Source organism: Miniopterus natalensis, chromosome 2, assembly GCF_054644295.1.
Source record: "Miniopterus natalensis isolate mMinNat1 chromosome 2, mMinNat1.hap1, whole genome shotgun sequence".
Classification (NCBI taxonomy): domain Eukaryota; kingdom Metazoa; phylum Chordata; class Mammalia; order Chiroptera; family Miniopteridae; genus Miniopterus; species Miniopterus natalensis.
The window spans coordinates 151,750,125-151,775,914 of NC_142082.1; the positions used below are offsets into that span (position 1 = coordinate 151,750,125).

The 25,790-nt window shown below is 38.6% G+C and overlaps 1 protein-coding gene across 1 annotated transcript in view; it reads right to left on the reverse strand.

Moving 5' to 3' along the window:
• Positions 1-1,011: 1,011 nt before the first annotated feature.
• Positions 1,012-25,790, reverse strand: part of BICD1 (BICD cargo adaptor 1) — a 140,454-nt gene continuing 115,675 nt past the window's right edge. Inside the window, exons 3-7 of the mRNA XM_016201434.2 lie at positions 25,267-25,419; positions 20,024-20,449; positions 8,127-9,221; positions 3,884-4,035; positions 1,012-1,523 (exon numbers count right to left, since the gene is read on the reverse strand). Coding sequence (XP_016056920.2) covers positions 1,154-1,523; positions 3,884-4,035; positions 8,127-9,221; positions 20,024-20,449; positions 25,267-25,419 — 2,196 coding nt within the window. The 3' untranslated portion in view covers positions 1,012-1,153. The remainder of the gene's footprint in view (positions 1,524-3,883; positions 4,036-8,126; positions 9,222-20,023; positions 20,450-25,266; positions 25,420-25,790) is intronic.

Consider the following 25,790-nt stretch of genomic DNA (forward strand, 5'->3'; position numbering starts at 1 on the left):
GAGAGTTGTCTATTCAACTAACCATTTGCGTCACATGCACCCAAGGAAAAAATGTTTACCTGGTGGAGCCACGGTTAACCTTTTTTCCTTGCTGAGCCGCTGCCCTTGGATGAATTCACTCATGGAAGGGGGGCCCTTCAGAAGAAATGATTCTGTGGAGGTGGGATCAGGGGGAACTCTTAATAAATGCTGTAGGTAGGAAGCCCCTGAAGTCCTGGGACGGCTCTGATCACAAAGGGAAGGTGAAAATTGTCTTGCAGGAGATCCAAGAAAATACATATAGGAAACAAAAAAGTTTTACTTTAATTACCTTTCAAAGCCTCACCAGTGACAGCATTATTCATATTGGCATTTAATTTTTTTAACATGTAAATCAAGATTTTTGCTAATTGTTTAGTTTCCACACCAGGATACAGCCCCATTTGGAAACTGTATTGGATACTGAAAAAAGAGATTTACTATAATTAGTTTGAACCACAAATGGAAAATATGAATATTATTCGATTTCTTACTGAAAGCTCCTAAAATTTTTTACCATTAACTGAAAATATAGGATAAGTAATTCAACATCCAGGACTCTGTAAAAAGGTCAGAAAGTCAAGCCACTAAAAACCTTACAAGTGATTTCTTTGAGCAATATTCACATACCAAATGAAACCGCACAAAAACCTGCTTTTAAGAAAAAGGCTATACACATTCCATCCCATTTTACCTAAATATAGGCATCACCTTTAGTCAGTCATCAGTGTTGGTAACTAAACAAAAGTTCCCCTAAGAGAACGTATTCATATCCTTGCCCCATTAAAGAGAAGCTGGTAAAAGCACCATTACCAGAGGTACAATGACTTTTAAAATGACCACCCCTGTAAAACATAGCTTCGTTCTTAATATCCACCTTTATCTACCAACTTTTTAGGTTGGAGGTAAGGGAGAGATATATTTTTACACACAAGGAACAGCAGAAACATTGACAGACACTTAGAAGTTATATTATGGTTAAGAGGTGGGGTGTGAGGGACAGAAAGGAGTAAATAAACACAATTATCAAAAGGTTTTGATTTGGTAAAAACCAACATCCGCAAGGTCCATTTATACACCCACTCCCAGTCCCCCCACCCCATCTCCCACAATAAGAACACGTTAATTTTTGCAATTAACTAACATCTGGCCACTGCACCATGCTATGAAGATTGCCGCATGCATACCTTTTCCTCTGAGTGCCACTGCTGACCCGAATGTTGGGTGTCTGTGGGCCCTGCCTACGCAGGAGGTAAGTGTCTATGGTGGGCACGGTGACTGAGGCCTCCCCACTTACTTTAGGGCTGCCGATCTTGCTCTTCCCAAATTTGCCTTTGCTGCGCCGGGACTGCTCGTGGTCAAACTCTAAGTCTTCCAGCCGCTGGGTCAGGGCGAGCTTTTGCTGGATGGCCATTCGCAACAAAGTATTTAGAGTCTTCTTCTCGTCCTCCGCGGCTGCTAACTGTCTCTGCATCTCATCCAGCTGTGTGACGTACTCATCACATCTGGAACCAAAACAGAAGCGTCGTCAGGAGAAAGCCTTGGCGAAACCGAATGTGGAATTGAAACAGAAAAGTAATCGATTTTACTAGAAGTTCGATATTTAGAACACTGGTCTTCCTAGAGCAGAGTCGAGGTAACCTAGCCTAGTGGAAAATTAGAAACAGGAAAGCAGGTTGAGTAACTGATGGTTCACCCTCACAATGGAGTAGATATGGGGACATTCTTGGTAGGTGACGTCTTAAATCCCAGGGACAGTTATTGTGGGGGCCGCTGCACGGAGCCACAGCAGGGAGCAGGGGTGTCTCAGGCAGTGTGCCCAGCCTCTCACATGGGTTACAGTGGCTTTTTCTACTGGGCAATGTGTGCTTTGGAAGAATGTGACGAGTTGGTTACAGGTTGTGCCTGTAACATGCAAAAGAATAATAATGTTTATGAAGAAAACATTTCCTTCTTTATCTATATTTATAGGTTTTATTTTAATCGAGCAGAGATTGTAGCTGCCACTGCTTTCAATCTGGCAAGTTTGTCTGAATTGGAAACCTGGGTATTTTCAATGATTTCTTAACCGGATAATTAAGCAATAGGTGTCCGAGGAAACCAAGAGTCGCATAGGATTTGAGACAGACAGAGAGGGCTGTCAGACCCCTTTACTCAGGTTTAATACTTGTGCTGCAGCCGGAAGATACGCTCAGTGATCTTTTTCCCCCATCAAAGTAAAACCAGAGCACACATACGTTTGGAACAAAGAGTTACTCACATGATTAGCCAGTTTTTCCTGAGTTTACTTACCCACAAAGATAATAACAAATACTCTTCATGTCCTAACAGACAGTTAATGACTTTGCTGAATTATCCAAAATGGATTGTACACACTTTGAAGTCAGCACAAGCCTTGTGGCATTTTAAAGAAAAAACAGACTGAGGTGAAAGACTTTGAGATTGGGGGGGGGCTACTTTCTTTTACCTTGAATGTTAAGCAGCATGGTAGGGATGTCTTAAGAAAATCCAGGGCTCAGTCAAATACAATGTGAATTTCAGGATCCTGGATTTATTTTAATTGGTCACATAACAGTATTTTTAAAAATGCTATGGAGTATGGCAATTACTATACCAAAAAAACAAATTTCTGTGAAAATGCACCATTTGAGGGAAATAATTCTTATATAAAACAGATTGAGACTTTAAATGTCCCTTTAAAAAGGTTGGATTTCTTTTCCAAAGAGGAAATTTGTTTTGCTGATTCAACGCATCATGCTGACTGGTCTTTCCTCAGGGAGAGGTACATGCACCACTCTCATTCTCTGTCCTGCCTCCCCTAACAGTGGCCAGAGAGAGGTACATATATTCTACTCCCCCAACTCCTATGATTGGAGACCCAGAGTCAGTTCCCTCGGTTCACCACGCCCCTGGGGTCCCTTGGGCACTCAGTCTCCTCACTGACATCTCCAAGAGAGTCGATCACAAAGTATAAGCTTAAGCCTTTCTCTCCTGACACCCAAAGAAAGCCGGACAGGTACCCAGGCTCCTACAGATCGCAGGATTTACTTTTACACTTATACCAGCTACATGTAAATTATTTACTGAAGCTGCAAATAAAGGCTTAGTGATGCTTTGTGAACTTTGTACCGAGTTTGCATCATATAAGATATGTAACTGTTTTTATTTTGGCAATAAATCGTGACAGCAAAAAAGGTCACATATTGAGAATCTCAGGATTTTGAATGCCTTGAATCAACACTTACTTAACAATCACTTAAAGTTTAAAAACAAAATACAGTGGTACCACGTAATTAAACTGGTGGAAGGGGGGTAGTAATTAATATGTATCTAATTAATTACTTGGGCAATATGAATAATTTGGTGATATAATTATACTTTAAAAGTTATATTTACATCAGTGTACTAGCCTAAGTAATTAGCTGATACTAATATTAATCTTCATTATGAGATATTTTTAATACAATACATATGAATGACAAGCACTTTTATGTACTTTGGTGATAGTAAATTTCAGTGGTGATAATATTTAGCTACTTAGCAAATAGGGATTTTTTTCCTTGTTGGAAGCTTTTTTGTTGTTCTAATTATTTTAGGTACATAAGCTCCATTGTAAATATAGAAAAAAATAGAAAAAATATCTATTCTGGTCATTTAAAAATACTTCTACGTAAAGGAATTGCTTGACTCAGTCCGTCCAGTAGAGGGCTCTGGAGATCAGCACAAAAGGTCTTGCATTTGTCAGAGTGGAATCTCTTCTATTTTCTTCACAACTTAGACACTCAAGATGCAGGAAGATACCCATGTGAATTTCAGAGTCTTTTCCACATGTACCAGACCTAATCTTGGAAGAGAAAACCATTACCTGGTTGCAAACATTGCTCTCAGGGACGAGAAAGTTGCTGCATCTTCTTTCAAAGCCTTCAGTTCGTTTCGAAGTTTTGTCATTGTCTCAGTCACCATTGCTTTCTCGTTTTCATACTTGTTCTTGAGATTAGCTAGGGCCACCTCAGCTGTCTAAAGCAGAAAAATCACAATGCTTACAATGTTCATAGCAGGAAAATCTATCGACAGAGGTCTTCATGATTGTCTATGACTTTCTTTAATAAAGGGAAGTGAAATGGATTTGGTTAAATTTTATATAAACAGAGGTATGTACTTTGGACGTAAGGAAGTTTTTCTTTAATGTCAAAATGTGTTGTTAATCCTTAATGTGGTTAGACTGCCCTAGAAGCCAGCTAGGAACCAGAGTCAGTATCAGGAGCTACGGCAACAACAGTTCAGTAAATATATAATGCAGACTGTTGAGAGTGTGGGATTTTCAAAAATGAAGGGAGCCAAAAGGAAGCTTTATACACGAAGAATTTTATTAAGGAAAAGTTGGGGGGAGAAAGCACTGCTTCCAACTGAGATATAATAGACTCAAATATTCTTGGATCATCTGCGCTCTGTGGGCCTGAAGCAAACAGAATAGAAGATGTAGGCCACCGCAATTTATGACATGAGTATATAACACACTATCAATCCATACTTTATATTTAAGGGGAAAAATTAACAAAAAATCAATAATTTCCTGTCTTTGCATACAACTTCTTCAAAACAGTGACCTATAGTCAAATTTAATAATCAAATTTTAATAATCAAATCAAAATAATCAAATTTGAATAGTTAAATTTAATTCTTCACAATCTCCATAAAAGCAAAAATTCCAAACTATTGAATGAATTGAAATATTTATTTGAATTTGGGACCTTGGGCATGTCTGAAGTTCTTGGAATAAGTAGTATTTCAAATTGAGAACTAGCCTGACACATAATAGGAAATAAAATTTTTAAAATGTTGACTGAATCAATGAATGAAGTAAATGTATATTTAGGGACTATGTGTTTGATGCATGCATATTAAAACCAAACTGGAAACATACCATTTTTACAAACTGTTAGCTACAGCTTTTCAGGCTGTGTGAAAATACTCAATACTAATAAAAATGTCCCTTACTAATGAAAAAAAAAAAAAAATCCATCACTAATAGGATTTCCCAGGAAGGCTACTCTGGTTTTTAACATTTCTCTTAGGGCTTGTACAGCTTCAATTTTCTTAGGCAAAGCGCCAACCTCTATGGAGGTAAATGGATTCTTTTTTAATTAAAACAATTTTGGGATGGGGTAGTTTGTTCATGTTTTGATTCCAAAGTAGTTTCTTACTAGTTTTGATGGAATTTAAGTCCAAATTAAAATAAGAAATTACTTATAAAATAGTTCAATATGTCCTGTAGTGCTATAACTTAGTGGAATTTTAGAAACATAAATTCAGAAAATTATCCAGAATGTAAAAATGGACCTGGGGGAAAATGGCCGTTTAAAATTTTTAAAAACTATTTAGACACATATTCATTTAGAATAGATAGTTAAGTTTAAGTTGTGAAAACAGACATAAATTTGTAAGCACATGGAGCCATATGGTCAGTTATCTAAGGGGAGCAGAGTGGTGGGCGGGTGGATGTCAGAAAAACAAGATCTGAAACAGAAGTACAAATTTATTATTTGTGAGAAATGTCCCCAAAGGACTCAACTATGTAGATTTGTTTGTCTACAGACTGTATGACGCTTTTTCAGAATTAAGTAATTCTGAGTGTCTATAACCCATTAGATTTGCTGGCATCTGCATTTGCCACACTCTTCAAAGTTTACTTTCCAAATAAAAAGTCTTGTTTCTAGCCACAGAGACCTTCACAATCATTCCTTGAATATATCTTTCTGTTCTGTGCCTACTGTTCTTTCTGTCTGGAATTACCTCCTCTTCTTCCACAAAACAACTCCTTAAACTTTAAGAACAGACACAAGAATAATTCCTCCTGTGAAGTCTTCTCAGACTCCTCTAAAAGACATTCGTTACTTCCTCTGCAGTGTTCCCATAACTCAAGTATAGCACGTATACCATCAAACTGTATGTTTCTCTTCTGACATCCCCCCTGGTCTGTGAGTGCTCCTCTGGGGGGCAGGGACCATGGATCAGTCTCTGAAACTTTAGCATCTAGCACAGTTCACCACGCAGATGGTGCTTCGTAAACACGCTTGTTCATCAGAAGGCAGTGCTTAAAAAAAAAACCTAAAGTATTTTTAAAAATTCATGGAGAATGCAGAAAACTGTTTTATTTTATTTTATTTTAATATATCTTTATTGATTTCAGGGAGAGGAAGGGAGAAGGAGAGAGAGAGATAGAAACATCAATGATGAGTCATTGATCGGCTGCCTCCTGTACCCCCACACTGGGGATGGAGCCCACAACCCAGGCATGTGCCCTGACCGGGAATCGAACCATGATCTCCTGGATCCTAGGTCGATGCTCAACCGCTGACCCACGCCCGGCTGGGTTAGAAAACTATTTTAAAATAGAAAATTCTCTTTTTTCCTATACCACAGAATTCAAACCTTAGCCTTAGTAATTAACATTCCACAGTGTATAAATACAATGAAATGTCATCTGTAGACACCTGAAGCTATTTAATTTATGGCACATAAGCATCGCAACAATAGGCCCAGCATCATTAAAATGTAAACTAAATGCAGAGCTAGAAATGAGTTTTCATTTAATTTACTGAGCCCATAAAGGCTATGGCACTAACATAAAGCAAATGGTACCAGAGCCAGGAACGCTTTGTTCTGCTCTGAATTCCTACGGCTCTGTTTACAACATTCTTAAGAGCTTGCTACGTACTATCTTGCAGACAGTCACGGGCATTGTTGAACTTCTTCCTACTAGATTTCTAGTCGCTTACTTTTTCATCCCTACTTACTGCCTGCCGCGTAACATGTAACCAGTGAGTGCCTGCTCACAAATTAGTCTCTCTTGGCTGATCAGCCAAGCTTCTTGTCAGTTATGTGTCTTCACATTCTTATAGATCTAGGTTCCTAGGTTGTCAATATTCAGCCTTCAGGAAGAAGTCAGAGAAGTTATCTGAATGGTTTGACCGAGAACGCCCAGGATGTTATGTCCTTAACAAACGCTATCTAAGTCTTATCTAATATGATATTAGTTATTTATGACCACTCTAAATCACTGGATTTTTTCCGAAGTGATGGCACAGAAGGAAATCCTATTTTGCCCTTAGATTTATATAAAACATGTTTATAGTGCAGACAATATTATTGCTTGTGGTATAGACCTCCAAATTATATGAACGGATTTATGGGAACTGAAGATAAAAATGCTAGAAAGCTGCACTGTAGGTGACAAAGTAATAGTGTGGGTCCCCACAGAGGAAGGCGGACGAAAGAGCTGAAATGAATCCTCGCTTTCTAACACTATCCCTGCTTACATTTGCAAGAAGGTATCTGATGCTTTGTTGCTTCTCTTTATTAACACCCTTTTTCAGAACCCTTCTCAAATCTATCTTTCAAGGCTCATTATCCAGAGAAACGAAAGAAAGGTTAAAAATATTTTCCTGTCTATATTTCATAGCACTGTCACCCAGGTAAAGCTTGAGTGGGGGAACAAATTCAGTCATCAAGGAGATCTTGGAACTAGCCAGGCAGGGTCTTGTTGTAGCATTCTTACTTATTCCAGAAGGACAGGAGCTATGGTTAGGAAAATTTCTCTACTGCTTAAGCTCTGACCCAGGTGAGTTAACATCCCAACGGAACCTAAATTTCAGGCATGTGGTCACTGGCAGAGCCAGTGCACAATCTGCCTCGATCTCCCCCTCTCTCCCTCTAGAACACTCCCCTGTCCACTCCAGCTGCCTGCCAGCGTGTCTTTCTTGCTGGATCTCCCTGGTACAAGCTGCCACGCCAGGCTACTGTGCCATCCCTCCATCTCCTGTCTCCACACTCAGTGACTGCTGGACTCCAGGTAAGTACCGCCTGAACTGCCTTTCTAACCTCACCTCCACCCGCCTAACGGAGCACAGCTACTCTCCTATTTTATCCATTCACTGAATTAAAAATAATTATTATGTTCTGATATGATACTGGGACTTAGCTTTTATTCTTCCACTGACAAGAATCTGAACTCTCATCCCAATGATAGTGGCCAGTCAAAAACATTAAGGGAAAAAACGAGTTAGGAAAGCGTTGGCTAGCATGCGCAGTCAGTAGAGTGACATCACCTGCTTGTTGGCCTTCAGCACTGCCCTCAGGGTGGCAATCTGCTCCCGTTTGGTGCTCAGCAGGGACTTGAGCTTGAGGATCTCTTCCATTAAGGCTTCCTTGTCTTTATCAATCATGGGGGCCAGCTCCCGCGCTGCTGCTCTTTGACGAGACAGTTGCAAGGACCGGTCCACGGCTTTCTGCAGGTGCTTGATTTGGTCCCGGATAATGGCATTAAGGTTGTAGATGTTCATTGGCTCTTTGCGGATGTCACTTGTATCTAATACTGGAGAGGATGGTGGGGCAGTAATAACAGGAGAGATAGTGGGGGTCTTGGTTGGACTTGGTTCTTTGCTGGCCTCTGTGTTTTCTTTTGTAACTGGTTCAGAGGAGGTCCTTGTTTCTACTGGGGATGACACCCCCCGCCTGGCTAACCGTGGAGACAAAAGTCCCCTGGGATCATCGGGCCCTTTCAGGCTGCCACTACGAGTAACTCTGCTTTGCCTATAGTAGTCCAGCATGACCCTGTTGGGGGTCTCATTGTTACACAGACACACATGGTGGTAAAGCTGAGCTAGCTCCTCACTGAATGTCACCAACTCATCCTGGGCTGTATTAAGGGTGTTGTGATTCTCGTTGGCTATGCTGGTCATCTTCTGCAATTCCTTCTCCATGTGGGCCATCTTCTCGCCACTCTCCTTGGTGGTCTTCTCGAGGCTTGTCACCTGTTCATCATACATTTGGATCTTACTCTCATACTTGGTCTTCTCTTCAGTATAGTTTTCGACAGATTTATTATATTTCTCCTTTAAGGCTTTAATTTCAGCTTTCAAATCAATCACCTCGGTCACTGCCACCCTGTACTTGCACTCAAGGATCTCGAGGCCGTGGATGTCCACCTCGTAGTCGTGCGCCTCCTCCCCCGAGTCCCGGCCCTTCTCGCCGTCCAGCTCGGCCCCGGGCTCCCTGCCGCTCTGCAGGCCCCGCATGGCGTTCACGTGCTCGGTGAGCCGGTGCACCCGCTCGTGCTGCTCCGTGAGCGCCCCCTTGGTGTGTTCCAGCTGCGTCTGTGACTCCTGCAGATTGGCCAGCAGGATGGCCTTTTCCCGCTCTACCTGCAACGGCAAAAGAAAGTCTCTGAGTGACTTCAACGCAATGCCATTGGTGAACTGAATCCAGTCCCCGTGGGACATGCATACATTTAAAATAACTGCAACAGAGCCAATATCTCCATTATTTCAAATTGAATTGGAGCGTGTTTTCTTACTTCAGCAGTTTTGGTAAGTCACTCACTCTAAAAGTACGTCATCCTAAAAGAATTAGGCTATGCATATTTACCCATCCAAAGTCTCACTCATTATACACATCCACTCATAAAACTTGAATGTTAGTCAAACAATCATATTTTCGTCTTTTAACACTTTACAGAAAATGTAACATGACTTAAAGAGACAGTACTTGGCATTGTATTCACTTTGAGAGCCTCAGAGTAGACCTGCTCCTTAGTCCATGTGGGATGCGTGGCTGTCTCAAGGAGCTCTGAATCATCCTTTCCTTCCCAGAGCCTAACCCAAAGTCAGGTTTAAAACCTAAGACTTTAACTTACTAATACTGCTGAGAACCTTGGACATTCCCTTAAAAATAAGCATTTAACCCCCAAAATAGACATGTACTAAGTTTGAGAGCTTTTAATATAGAATACAGAGTTTTAGTGCTAAAAGAACAATTTACAAATAATTTCAATTCCTTCACTCCAAAATAAGAATTTTTAAAATTGGTTATTAATCTGAATAATATGACAATTTTATTATTACATAGGCGGTAAGTATTACTGTATATTGAAAAATATTCAGGTCTCAATATAAAAGTGTCTCAATAAACATAAGTATAAAAGGAATTACAATCTAAAAAAATTTTAAACTATTTTCTGTCCCTCCATACGGGTAACTACTCTTATGATTAAGAATGTTTACATGTTTATAATGTAAATATATTTTTTGATAAGCAAATATTTACATTTTAAAGTATTATATAATAACTTTTCCATTTTAAAGCATTATATAAGGGTATCATATAGTTTTGCTTTCTATTTTTGTTGTTTTTTAAAATAAAACCATCATGAGACCTGCTTTAAGGATAACAGAGAAATTTATCAATTCAAACTTTCAGACTTTCCTGGATCATACACTGTATCTCTCCAAACTCTTCTAAATTCCTAGGAGGCAAGTAAATTATAATTACATAATAAATATCAATTATTAAAATGTAATTGTTTCTTTTAATCAGCATATTACTTTAGAAGATACCTATCTATTAATTTATAATACAGTAGAGCAGTATTTTTATGATCCTTTGTGGTACTTGATATCCTTCATATAATTACCATGTACAGACGATCCTCACTTGGCAAGGTTCTAATATGCATGAATTTCAGCGACCATGGTTTAAACACACCAGTCCCCCAAAACACAGTTCAAATTTCAATGACCAATATACTGAGTAAATGTAAAGTACAAACTTGGCCCCTTCAATCTACAAAATCACTACACAGTAACATCTTGACCATGACTTCATATAAAGACTGTCAGTGGTTGGTCTCTGTGTATCTGAGATTCAGTTCACTCATGGACAGCAAAGTGGGTAGTTGTTTGGTCTTCTTGTCTCCCAGTGATAAACCCACATGATGTTTTACAAAAAAAGATAATCCAAAGAGGGAACTGGTGAAAGAAGAAAGAGAGGGAAGGAGAAAGGGAGGGAGGGAAGGAGAAAGGGAGGGAGGGAGGGAGGGAGGGAGGGAGGGAGGGAGGGAGGGAGGGAGGGAGGGAGGGAGGGAGGGAAGAGCAACAAAGGAGTATAAGGTGAGAATGATGGAGGAGAAATTGAATTAAACGTAAATGGGGTTATAGAAGAAACAGCTGAATGTGGGAATGTGGACACTGATGATGTTTGAAGGACTTTAGATATGCAGCCAAAGCCATTTGGCAAAGGAGAGTGCATCGAAAATGAAAAAAGGAGTTGTTCCAAAAAGGATGAAAACATCCTGAAGGAAGTGACACCAGCACACTAAAGATACTCTCAGGATATTTTCAGACACCGAAAAGACAAAGGATCTAATGCTGGACGCTGATCTCAGCTTAGGCAGGAGTATGACCATCTGCCAAGGCATCCAAAGACTCTTGCTCAGCATTAGAAGTCATAGTATGAGAGGAAGGCAAGTTCAAACTACTCTTGATAAGTTTTTTTTTTTGGGGGGGGGTATATTTTTATTTAAAAGCTTAGATAGCTTTGATATTCTCCAAAATGTAGTTAATTTCCCTAGTTGGTTTTGGGGGGGGGAGGGGGAGGTTAAATTTTTATTTCAGAGGTAAGTTTTTTACAAAGAAAACTTTAACTGTGTTTCTAATTTTTAGATTACAGTGTACTAAGTAGCTTTAATCTCTTTTTATTTCTCCATACATTTCTAACCAATGTTTTAATGTTTGACAAAAAATTTTTAAAATCACGGAACAGTTGTAATTTTCTCATTAATGAAGTTGTTTTGCATGGTTTAACTCGCTTAATCATATTTATGTTTCCATAATATCATGCAAAGCAAGGACTGCCTGTATAGTGTGGTCATATATATTAGAACTTAAAATATAGTTTCATTATTTTAAATTATTATTTAGAGGCTCCTAAGCTGTAGCTTTGATTTTATGACATAGTGCCTGCCCGTATCTATGACAGATAGTCCACAAGTTATGTATCATGGCTACAGAAACCAAAATATTCCAAAAGAATGGTATTATAGGTAAAAAATAAATAAATAAACAAATAAATAAAATAAAATAATAAATAAAATAATAAAGTAAAATTAAAATAAAATAAAATAAAATAAAATAAAATAAAATAAAAATAAATGAGGCTGCAGCATCAGAGAACTCGAGTCAAGCCTTGGAACCAACATTTACTTAGCTGTGTGACTCTGGGCAAGCTTCAGTTTAGTAATCTATAAGAGGAGCGCGAACTGTTATGATAATGACATTTTGATAATTAAGATAGTGAATTTAACGCCCAAGGTATTATGTTAGCCATTACTGAATTTGGTAACTGTGGTCCAGTTCCCATGACCAGAATGATTCCACATGGCAAACACATCTGTTTTCACAAATTTGAATCTGTGCAAAAGCAACTCTTTCATTTCAGAGTCAGGATATATTTGAATACAAATCCTCTTAGCTGGGTTTCATTAGATATAAAATATTGTATCTTCACAGCTAAAGATGAATTGACTTATCCAGACTATTGGGCAATAATTTTAAGTAAAAAACCCAGGTAATTATGTAATATGACATTAGATGAAAAGCCAAGTCATTTGAATTTTTGATAAAGGGGGTGGAAAAATCTCCTCAATATTCTATTATTGGTATTACATATAATCTCAATGAAAATGGATTATTTGAGGAGTTTTGCTTTCTTTTTCTCTTGAAAATCAAATGAATTTGCTCTGAAGACTGTAAATATCATTTGATTAGTATATATGATTACAAAAGACAAAGCTACTTCCAAAACACCCTTTATTAGGAAAAGCCTTTAAATAAAATAGAATAAAATAAAATTAAAATTGGACTAAAACAAAATGTACTGAATGTGTCTGAAGCTTGTTTTAGAGGCAAGCGTGTTATAATAAATGAGGTAATGCCTTTAGGAGAATTTCTTTCTGCACTTTGCCAACCCAGATTTAAAATAAACATTTTCTAAGCCTAAAAGAGTAAGTCTATCAGTTCCTTCATAACAGCATCTCCAGAAAACATCAACTAGAACATTGTCTCTTTTGAGTGCCTATGCTCCACATGCAGTGCTAATTTCCACACTCAGTATATTTCTGGTGAAATCACTTGAATATGGAATGGTAACCAAATTTTACACACACACACACACACACACACTTTTTCCCCCTCTAGACAATTAAGGTTGATCTGACCAAAAAAAAAAGAATTACTAAATTATGGATAATTTTGTAAAACTCCAGCATTATTTTTTCTCTCAGCTACTGGGGCTTAGAGTGTCTTAATTGTATTTGGATGTCAGAGAGCAGTGCTTAAACTAAGATACACTGTGCTTTGAATTAATAAGTACTAAGCACTTAAAAGATTAAAATTACTAAACATTTTAACTGTGCTATTTTAATCTCCATTTGAGAACTTATCCAAGAGAGACTTGCTGAGTTAATTATAATCTTCTATAGTGAGTAAGAATAGTTGCCTTATTTCTCTTTCTATAATTTTTATCTTCTATTTGTACCGGAGGATTTTAGTTTTCACTGTAGGACTGGTTGTTTTGCCAGAAAATCTGAATGTTGAATTTGTAAACTGGTTAATCCAGTGCAAGTATATAATATACCTTAACTATTATTGTTGTTGTTATTATGTCCCATAGAAATTATATTTAATTTCACTGAATGTTTACCTTCTCAATAAACACATTTACACATATTGAGAAGTGATAGATTCTTTTGTGAAGGAACAATAATAACAAAAATATATCCAGAATTTGAACGTTCATATTAGGACTTCTACAGGGGGAAAAAATTGAAGCTATTTTATAAGCTATTAATTTCCAGAAAGGCTTTATCCTGGTCATGTGACTCTCAATTTGACACTGGAGTGATTGGTGTGATTCTAGTAATGGTACGTGTGGTATCCATACACACAAATAGAACTTAGGAATAAATGATGCATTCTTCTCTGTTTGAGGTGAAGCATCTCTGGCAACAAGTATCCGTGCTCTGACCAAGGAGAACTGTGAAGAAAGCTTAACATAGAACCAAGAAACACTAGGTGAAAGGATCCAGCAGTTGGAAAAGAAAGGAATATATTTTGGAAAGTGTGGTGAGAAGAAAACTTCTTTTTTCTCTCCTCTTATGCATACACACATATGCAAAAGTCAGCTGGAAAAGACTCAAAAAAAAAAAAGATGGAGAGGGACCCTTTCAACTTATTCGGAGGCCAGTATTACTGACACCAAAACCAGATAAAGACATAACAAGGAGGGGGGGAAAAACTACAGACCAAGATCTCTTATAAATATGGACCCAAAAATCCTCAACAAAATACTAGCAAAATGAATCCAGCAACATATAAGAATTTGACAACCAAGTGGGATTTATCTTAGGAATGCAACATCCAAAAATCAATAAATATAATGCACTGTATTAGTAGAATACAAAAGCCACACAATTGTCTCAATATGTGCAGAAAAAGCATTCGACAAAACGCAATACCTCTTCATGATGAAAACAGTCAATAAATGTAGACATAGAAGAGAACTTCCTCAACCCGATACAATACACCCACAGATAACATACTTAATAGTGAATGCTTTCCTCCTAAGATCAAGAACAAGACAAAGCATAATGCTCCTGCTACTTTTATTCAACATTATACTGATCTAGGTAGGCTATGATCAAAAGGCAAATAAGTGTTGGCGAGGATGCGGAGAAATGAAAATCCTCACACACTGCTGGTGGAGAAGTAAAATGGTGCAGCTGCCCTGGAAACAATCTGGTAGTTCCTCAGAAGATGAAACATAGAGTCACCCCACGGCCCAGCAATTCACTCCTAGCATATATCCAACAGCATTAAACATGTGCACACAAAAGTTTGTATAAGAATGTTCAGAGCAGCATTACTCATTGTAGCCAAAAAGTGGAAACAACTCAAATGTCCATCACTGATAAATGAATAAATAAAATGTGGTATATCCATACAGTGGAATATTATTTGGCAATAAAAAGGAATGAAGTACTAATATATGCTACAACATGGGTGAACCTTAAACAGGTTATACTAAGTGAAAAAAGCCACACATAGAAGATCACATATTGTATAATTCCACTTATAGAAAATGTCTAGAATAGATAAATCTATTAAGGAAGAAAGTAAATTAGTGGTTTCTTGGAGCTGGAGGGTTCTGGGAAATGGGGAATGGCTGTTAATGGTATGTTGTTTCTTTTTGTGATAATAAAAATGTTCTAAAATTGACAATGGTGATAGTTGCACAACTCTGAATATACTAAAAACCATTGGATTCTACCCTTTAAATAGGTGGGCTGTATGGTACATGGATTATATCTCCATAAAGCTCTCTTTAAGAAAATCTACATAGACTCTTCCCCTGGCTGTTGTGATTACAGATGCTCTTTTTATGTTTACTAACATACAGTAGAAAAGTAAAGCTTCTGAGAAATATGTTTGGTTATAATGGTAATCTTAAACTATAAAGTCTATAATATTTTAACTACTCAAGTTATCAACTTTGTACCAGAAATTTGTATTTATCACAAGTAACTGACCAAATCTTGTTTTCATAATTTTACCCCATGAATATTCTGAGTCTTTGTTAAGCAGAGATAACATTTGATTTACTTAACTCTCTGTATAGCAAGTCCACTTATTAGGTTTTTTACTTTGAGCAAATGACAGAACACCTGTGCCTCAGTTTCCCTATCTGTAAAATGGGAATAATAGTACTATCTACACCATACAGTTGCGATAAGCACCAACCAATTAGACAAATATAAAAAAAATTGCTTTGAACTCTTACAGGTCATATAGCAAACTGACCATTTACTATCATTATAGAAAAAATTAAAATTGCCTTTAATAGAGCAGGTCTAAACAATATGAATATTTCTTCCACATCCATAATGATACAACAAAACATACCAATTTCAGCTTTATAGAAACATTACTGTTTTCTCACATTACATGTGAAAATGTATATCTAGTGTGATACTGGGGGGAAAAAATCCAGAGTTTTCTCCTGCTTAGTTTGACTCTCTGTGACATGAAGTTAAACAGAAGCTATTTATCAAAGATAAACATTTTAGCAGAAACATAGAAACTCCTTTAAACAGATTAGGTAATTTCATTTTCCCAGACAGGATCTACTTCTTTTCAATCTAATAAAACTAATTAAGGTACTTGACTGTTACTGGAAAATGTCAATTATAATATATCGGAAATAGCTGAGCCTTGAGGGCACCACAAAGCCAAAATAATTTACCCAGTAATACCCTGAAAAATGTCTCTTAGAAAATAATGACACTAACTGAGATGTTCACTATCAAGGTCTATTGTCAAGTTTTGGGACTCTTAGATGAATAAAATATATTTTCTTGGGGCACTGGGTGAAAAGGTAAAGGGATTAAGAAGTACAACTTGGTAGTTACAAAATAATCACAGGGATGTAAAGTAGAACACAGGGAATGTAATCAATAATATTGTAAGAACTATGAATGGTGCCGGGTGGGTACTGGAAATACCTGGGAGATCACTTGGTAGAGTATATAACTGTCTGACCATTGTGCTGTACCCCTGAAACTAATACAAAATAATACTGAATATAAACGGTAATTGAAAAATAAAATGTAAAGTTCTTTTAAAAAGTGTTTTCTTATATATATTTTTAATTCATATGCATTTGTGTTATGTAAAGGTTACTGCACACCCTAGGAAGAAAGAGTTCACTCTGACTTTCTCTGGAGAAAAAAGCAGCTCCACATTTAGACAGAGGCTTACCATCCCTTGCCCTTCCTGTCCTTTCTAGGCTTTATGCATTGACTGTTTATATCAAGTGGGAGTGGCAACCTTTTTGACACCTCAAAAACTGATGGACAGTTCCAGTCCAATAACTTAAAAAATTCTACTTTCATATTTACCATCCCACAGAGTCTTCACAACAACTCTACAAGGAGGCCTAGATGGGATGCTCACCTGGGCTGCAAGGTAATTATCTGCAGGCTGTTTCGCCAGACAATGCTGGGGGCACTGTTTAAATTATAGTCACCACCCTGGCCGGTTCGAATCAGTGGCTAGAGTGTTGGCTGTGGACCAAAGGGTTGCAGGTTCAATTCGGATCTAGGGCATGTACCTCAGCTGCGGGTTTGATCCCCAGCCCTGTTTTGGGGCGTGTAAGGGAAGGCAACCAATCGATGTGCTTCTCTCACATCAAAGTTTCTCTCTCTCTCCCTCTCCCCCCTCTTCCCTCCTCCCTCCTTCCACTCTTTTTAAAAGTTGATGGAAAAAATATCCTTAGGCGAGGAGTAAAAAAAATTATAGTTGTCATAGATTTTTATATTATTACCATTTCCCAGCAGATGGCGGTATCATATTTTAAGGAAGGGGACATGGTTTGGTTTGGTTTTTCCCTCTAATTCCAACAAAAGTATCATAGAAACTAGTGATGGGCTAATTTATTACCTTTCCCTTTATGAATGTGTCTCAGAGAAGTGAAGCAACTCACCCACCATTCCTGATCCCCAACGCAAAACATAGATTTTTTTTTTTTCTATTTCAGAACCAGATTAAGTAAATACCCATGGATGGGAAAACATAATTTACACGCATAGATGGAATCTTGTAAGATAACAAAAGGCTTTGGCCTGATATGCTGTTTTCAATGTGTCTTTAATCCTAAGGAAGAAAATCTTAAAAACTGCATATTCCTGGCATAGGGTGAATATCCCCACCTGTGCCCCCTGACAGCTTCACAAACTATCGACATTAACCAAGCGCAGGGTTCCATTTGAAGGCACACAGCTCTTCCTCGCATGCAGTATTTCAGGCCCTGGCCAAAAGAAATCCTGAGAGAAAAGAGAACTCTGAAAATAAAAACTCTCACATCCACAGTACGCTGATGTTATAAGCTGAGACATGCTAAATTGACAGCTGTCTAATAGTACAGCAATTGCTATACCAACAGCAGCCACAATCGCAAAATCCTTTAAAAAAAGTTTGATCAGACCTCACTTGGTGGCAACATTCAGACAGAATTAAATTCCCTGGGCAGCAAAACTGCACCTGACTGATGGGAGGCCTCTTAGGGTCCTCACCGTTTGCTGTTAGTGTGAATACTCATGTGTTTCGCTACAGAAATGTTTGATCATTCAGTGCTAACGCTGACCCCATGGGGTGGGGGAAACAGAGTCTGACACCCCAGAGTATACTTTTTTTTTTTGGATATTGATTACTTTAAGCTAGTTGTTTTTAAGAAACAAAAGACTTTGGAAGATCCCTTTTTCTTCCCCTTACCTGCCTAAAGGAATCCTGGAAGGGAGCTATCACCTTAGCTTAATATGAACTTAGTGTGGCCAACAGGGAGGAACCAAGCACAGCCCATTTGGTAGACCACCCTCTGTCCCATGGTTGTGGCCAGCAAGAATTTGTTTACCAAATGCTTACGTTTTCTCATCTGCCAGTGAATTGCCTACTTTCCCTTAGCCCTCCCGGACCCCCCTCACCCTCCTCAGTCCAGAAAGCATAGAAGCCTCAACTGCCCCACTTGTCCTCGGGCCCCATACTCTTATGGAACCCCCATATGTGCATATGTAATAAACTTAGTTATTTTTTCCTGTTAATCTCTCTCAATTTTTAAAAAAATCTTCACCCGAGGATATGTTTACTGATCTTAGAGAGAGGAAGGGAGAGAGAGAACATCAAGGTGAGAGAAAAACAGCAATTGGCTGCTTCTTGTACATGCCCCAACCAGGGACCGAACCCTCACCCGAGCTATGTGCCCTGACCAGGATTCGAACCTGAGACCTTTCGGTGTACAGGATGACGCTCCAACTAACTGAACCTCATCGGCCAGGGCTCTCTCACGTCAATTTAACTCTTAGGTAAGACCTAAGAAGGAAAAGAGGGGAAATATCCCCCTACACACACAGTATCAACCTACTTGTATTAGTGTAAACTGAGCAAAAAGATAAAGGAAAGTATTATCTACACAGAACTGGGCTTTGCAGTCAGGTAAAAGCCTATATGAAATTCATCTTCTTCCAGTGGCCATGCCTTCTTATCTTGATTCAAATTAATCACTGTAAAAACAAATTCTCTCTTAGCAGCCCAAAGCGCTGAGCAAGTGAAGTGCAGGATTTGCTGACCCTTGATGTAGTATTAAAAATAAGCCTTATAATAAATTAACTTTATTCGTTCTCTAGCCTCTTATTTATTTCTGCTAATCTCATTCTTTAGTCATCAATTTCTGCAGAGGTAGAACATTTTAAATACTGTTTGCTATAAACATAAATGATTGCCAGAGTCTTACCAGCCTCTAATTATCAACTATATGCAAAGAACCTCGCGGGATAACAGGCTGAAGATTAAGCTTCAAACTTAATCACCCAACAATCTTGTTGAACTAGATTCTCGGTTCGGCAGATCTGTGTGGAGCCCAACAATCTGTAGTTGCAAGAAGCCGCCAGGTGACAGTGTCGGTGGTGATGTTCCTCAGGCAAGATTTCCATCAGCACTGGATGAAGGTGTGGCAGAGGCAAGACTCCAACCAGAAAGCCATTTTACAATGAGAGAAGCTTAAACATGGCACTCAAAAGAGGCATCTGATCGGAAGATGCTAAAATTTAAGGCCCAGTTTATGTTGGAATTAGAACTTCTTGGTTTCAAATTTATACCTGTTCTGGATTTTTAATCATATGGTATCCTGGCTAGTTAGCATATAGAAAGTCCTTTGTGCCTTTTAAAGCTTAAAGTTTTGCTGTGAAATGTAACCACTATTCTTGAAGCTATCCATACAATTGCTTATGATAGGAAAGTTCATTTTCTATCATTTTCCTTGTATATAAAGTTTCTGAATTCTTTTGTTAGACATGTATTAAGATGCTTGCTGTCTCTCTGGCTCCTGACAGCAATCTAATTTGTGGCTCTAAGATAAATTTCTTAAAGCAATGCACATGAGATTTCTCAACACGTCTTCTGTTGTGTCTTTCTAAAATACTGCACTTTCAAGGTTGCTAGTTGAAGAAGCAATATTTTAAAAACTAATCTGGAGCTAACACGTAAGAATAAGAAACCACACAACATGCTATGTATGCAATCTATAAGTAATTCACTCGAAGAGCCCTAAACAAAGTTCTTACCTGCATCAATTGCTGCTTCAGTTTCTGTATTTCTGAAATGTTCAGCTCACTGAATAAGTCAGAGACAGGGTGCAGCGACTCTCCTTTCCTCAAAGCGGGAGTCCGGTAGTCTCCGTTCAGTTTCACCAGGGGCCCGTGGATGTGCCCGTTCACTTTGTCATCATTGTTCGGCTCGCTCCCGTCCTCAGCAAACTTGAGCCCATCGACAGAGATGCTGATGTGGTTATCATTGAGGGTGATGTACTGGGAGAGCTCCTTCCGCAGGTTGTTCTTTTGCTCCCTTTCGTTTTTCAGGGTCTCCAGGGCTTCTTCCAGCTGGTGCTCAGAGATCTCTTTCAAGCGGATAGCATCTTCCAGCTGGCTGTTCAGCAGCACCGTCTCCTCCTCAAACCGTTTAATCTCGTGCTTTAAGCCTTCGTACTCAACCTGAATCAGATAGGACAGAGAAGATTCAGAAAACTAAAATTTGCGTCTTACAAAACTGCCATCCGACGCTCTAGTGGACCTAATCATTAAAAAAATCAAAATGTTGGTCTACAAAATAAATCTCAAAAGCACACAGTATATACACTCTTAAGGTAACACAGGATGATTTCTTTATAAATTATATATAAATATAAATTCAATTCTTAGCAGAGATGAAAATGTGTCTTAGGATTACTTTTATGGGGTCCAATGGTCAAAAGGGGGCACTGTTGGCCAAATAAAAGATTTTTTTTTTTTTCTTAGTAATTGCTTATGAGACTATTCACAGCCAAGATTTTATCAAGACCCATGTCAAGGATCTAATCCTAACTCCAGTCTTTGTTGACTCACTCAAGCTAACAGCTCACTCCTTCATGTGCCATCATTGCCAGGATGCATCATACGATTAGAGCCCTAGCAAACTGCATGAACCAAGAAACAGGATGAGAAGACACTTAAAAATTGGTGACTGCCCAGCCAGGCGTGGCTCAGCGGTTGAGCGTCGACCTAGGATCCAGATGATCGGGGTTCGATTCCTGGTCAGGGCACATGCCCGGGGTTGCAGGCTCGATCCCCAGTCCGGGGCGTGCAGGAGGCAGCCGATCAATGACTCTCTCATCAATGATGTTTCTATTTCTCTCTCTCCCTCTCCTTTCCTCTCTCTGAAATCAATAAAGATATATATATATATATTTTAAATTGGTGACTGATATTTTAAAAACAGCATCAAAGTAGTTACCATGAGAAAAAACAGTTCTTTGTGGGATTCCTTATAGCAACTTCATACTTTAGTAGCTCTTTTTATTTTTGATCCACATAAGGGTTGGGAATACCATAATCTTTTCAGAGTTAGAAACTCTAATGATCCTAATGTGGCCCTGTATTCCCAAACCTAACACAGAGCTTTAATATGCAATTATATGGATGGCTGTGAGTTTATTACCTCCCTTTCCTACTGGGACTATAAGCTTTTTGAGCCAGTGTTCATGTCTTTTGTCCTTAAAAAAGTACATGGCCTCATAGAAAAATACCCTGGAAATACTGGTTCAATGAAATCAAACTGCACTGAATACATTCCCTAGGTCTCTTATGATATTATTACCTGATACAGAAATATATCCCTGGAGAAAATGTTTTTCATAATAGAAGTATAATCAAATTATTAATTTTAACAAGGGTTTTCAATGCTTACATAACACATATTTGAGTGCTTTAGCTCAATATGTGAGATATTAGGAAAATGGAATTTATTATTTCTCCCCTCCTTCCACCATCACATCTCTAAAACTTAAAACTAACATAAATTCCTACCCTATGTTAAGTAATACTGCAACCAGGCAAATTTTCCTATCCCTCGTCCCCAGTACCAATACTGGGACTAGGCATAAAAAACTTAGCTGCTTACAGGGAATATTCGCTCCTGGAAGATGAGACCCAACTAAACTGCTTCCTCAAGACTCATGTCAAGATGCTCACTTTTGCCCAGCCAGCATGGCTCAGAGATTGAGCATCGACCTGTGATCCAAGAGTTCAAGGTTCGATTCCTGGTCAGGGCACATGCCCAGGTTGTGGGCTCGCTCCCCAGTAGGGGCTGTGCAGGAGGCAGCCGATCAATGATCTCTCATCATTGATGTTTCTCTCTCTCTCTCTCTCCCCCCCTCCCTTCCTCTCTCTGAAATCAATAAAGACATATTTATTTTTGAAAAAGTAAAAAAAGATGCTCACTTTGTTGTATCTCCCCAACTCAAAGCTATTATGTCAAACTCAGTCTATCCCAACCAGTCTGCCACGAGGCAAAACTCAGTCCAGATCCTAAAATCCTATGAACACCCTTCCCTAAATCTCCCATCCTGAGACATTACTAAGGTCCTGTCAAGGTTGTTTCTTATGTAAGAAGTCTAACAAACAGTTTTGCTTCACTGGTGGATTTTTCAGGTGGTCTGTCGGGGAACTGACAGTTGACTTGATCTCTCTCTTTGTTTTAAAAAGCATAAAGGTGAAAAATGCATTTGTAAGGTTGGACCTGATTTCATGTTGGACACAAAACCAAAGCAGCACACAGGGCGATGTGGCTAGAGCTTTCAGTCAACTCTTTGATGTTCCCTGTATTTCATATTTAGGACCACATATAAAAAGTGGTTTGGTAAATAATAATTACCTTAAATTTTAGTTTCCTCTCTAAGTTGAAGAATGAATGTAAGAGAAATTTTAAAACAATTTATTCATTCTTTCAACAAGTATTTATTTAATGCGTTCTATGGGTCAGGCTCTCTTCTAGGTGCTATATCGTAGTAGAGGGAGATGGAAAATAAACCAATATATAGAAACTATAAAGGAAGCAAAAAGTGCTATTTAAACAACAATTATTTAGAAAATAATAAGGAAAATGGAACTTCAGAAGCAAAGAATCTTCTAGTTCTTTGAACTAAGTATTTTACAATGCTAACAGCTTTGCTGCGGAGACAAACATCAAACAGGCTGGAGAGGGTACTTTGCACAGGGAGCTTCAGTTTAAAGCAACATTAGACGAATTTTGAGACTGAAAGCCAACCATCATCATCTGCTTGAAAAAAATCTGTGGTATAAATTGTTATATTTACTATTTCATTAATTATAAAGAGAGTTTATAATAGAGGCTAACCGTGTGAATCACGGCCAACAGTAGGAGAAAAACAAACCAGCCTTTTCTTAATTGGGAGAGAACTGGGACACGACAGTGTACCCATTTGCCAGGGAATGAGCCAGAATGGCCCTTTGTATGGGAAACGATTTAAAATTCATTAACTAGACACTTAATTGGGAAACTATCATATTGCGTCTAGAAAATACAACTAAAGAGATATATACATTTTCCTTTTTTTTTTTTTTCAGACTTCTGAGTGAAGCATTTGGTTCCCATGTTCCAATTACGGGTGGAAGGGCAGGTAAACCGTAAACAGAAGTTGGCTCGTACAAATTCCCACAGAAGCAGCATCTGGGTTGAGTACACACGGGATACCTTGGCAGCCTTTCAAGAATACCTAATACTGGCCTGAATTAACCTCCTGAGTAAACGAGTCTCCCCCGTGAGTGGGGAGATCCCACAGCGAGGCTGTCTGGCCGAGCTCCTGCCTACGCAGAAGGCAGGGAGGACTTTTAGGAATGACGAGTAATGGCCACTTTAAATGCCTGCGCTTCAAGTATATTTGCTTCAAGTACTCTACATACTTCATCAGAGACCAAAAAAACAAACCACAAAAAAAAATTGTTTTATTTTAAGAAGTTTCTGAGAAGCATAATTTTTTTTTAATCCCCACCCGAGGATATTTTTCCCATTGCTTTTCAGAGAGAGTGGGGGGGGGGGGGGGACATTGATGTGAGAGAGACACATCAATTGGTTGCCTCCTGCACTTGCCCTGACCGGGCTGGGGATCGAGCCTGCAACCGAGGTACGTGCCCTTGGCCGGAATCGAACCCGGGACCCTTTAGTCAGCAGGCTGATGCTCTAAACACTGAGCCGAAGCAGCCAGGGAAAGAAGTATAATTTTTAAAAAATTATTTTTAATTTTCTCCACTGCGAGCTCAATGATCCCAGTGAATTCAAGAGCTGGAATGCCCATGGTACTGAGAGCCCTCCACTCACACGCAGTGATCCAGGCTTAAGGGGGAGGCGATGAGGTAAGATCCCATGGTGATATCCTGTAACCCTTTTCTCAAGGTTTGAAGCCCCCCTCTGCACTCCTTAGAAGACATCTTGTTCTCCCACATTCCAAAGATGGGGGGAAATGGCAATGATCAAAAGTCAAATTTCAATTGTATCAATACCTAGATTGTTTTTCTTCTTTTAGATATTTCCTTTCTTCTCTTAACACCTGTATCTATCAAAACCAGTAATAGTTTGGGATCGAGCTACCAACTTGAGCAGAAAACATAAGTAGAAGCATATCATCTGGGCTGGCCTTTCAGTCTACTAAGGGCAAGAATCCTGCCCTGTGGATTTTATATCTTTCTAGCCTAGCACAGCGCCTGGCACATAGTGTGCTGACCTGATATGGGAGGTTATAATAGTGTTTAGGCCACAGTAGGGTCGTGGTTGAGGAAGCACCTTGAAAAGATCTTGAACATACAATCTACCTTTGCTTAATTACTTGATAAAGTTGTATTCATAAATAAATTCTTCTAAAATTATAGATTCGAGAATGCTATAACTAACAACTCTAATAAACCAAAATGCAAATCAGAAAAATTAAGCAATTAAGCTAAGCTTCACTACAAAAAAAAAGTATTTAAATGTACATATGCAATCTTTTTAGTCAGGTTACAGCTGAAAAAAGAAATCAGGCATTTCTTTTTCTCATGATTTTATTTTTATTGATTTATATTTCATAATCCCTTTCCTTACATGATACAAATGCAATTTAGAGAAAGAGAGGTTTGCTGGGAGACCTTAAGCTTGTAGTACAAAACAAGTTTATAGATCTGGGCTTTTAATAAGTTGTCAGGTTAAGTTATTACAATACATATGACTTATTACAATACATATGACTACGTAATAAATTAACATAAAGCTAAAGTATAAACTAAAATTTTTCTTAATTTACCCTAGTATACTACTTCTGGATTTTGCCTTCTAAATCTTAGCTAAAATAGAATCCTTGGGAAGTTTCAGCACATAATTATTGTAGGAAAATTAAGGGAAATTTTGACAGGTTCCTAGCTGAGAAATAGAGAAGATTTAACCTAGTGGTCAGAAGATGTGGCCCATCTGGAGTGTAACCAAATAACTTCTTAAACCTCACCTGGTTCTGCTTCAGTGTGGACACAAGTTTCTGCAACGTGATGTTTTCTTCTTCTAGCTCCGTGTAGTCCTGAAGGAGGCGGGCCTCTCGGAATTTATACTCTCGTATTTCATCCTTCATCCGAATTCTCTGCAGCTCCACCATTTCATTGTTCTGAAACAGTACAATAAACCGTCAATACAAAACTTTCTTACTCTAGATATGACGAAGTGTAGGTAAGTCTGGGTAGTTAAAAATACTCATGTGCCACTTAACGATGGTGGCACATTCTGAGAAATGCGTCTTCAGGCCATTTCCTCGTTGCGCGAACATCACAGGGGGCACTGACACAACCCTAGACGGTCCAGCCTGCTGCACACCGAGGCTGCACGGCACAGCCTACTGCTCTGCGCAAAACAACTCAAGAGTAAATCAAACACAGGAGAAGACGTTTCAACCAAGAGACGCAGTAAACACAGGATGTACTTTACAAAGGAAGTTACAAGACGGTGTGCTGCTGCGGCGTAACATGGCGTGCTGTCTCA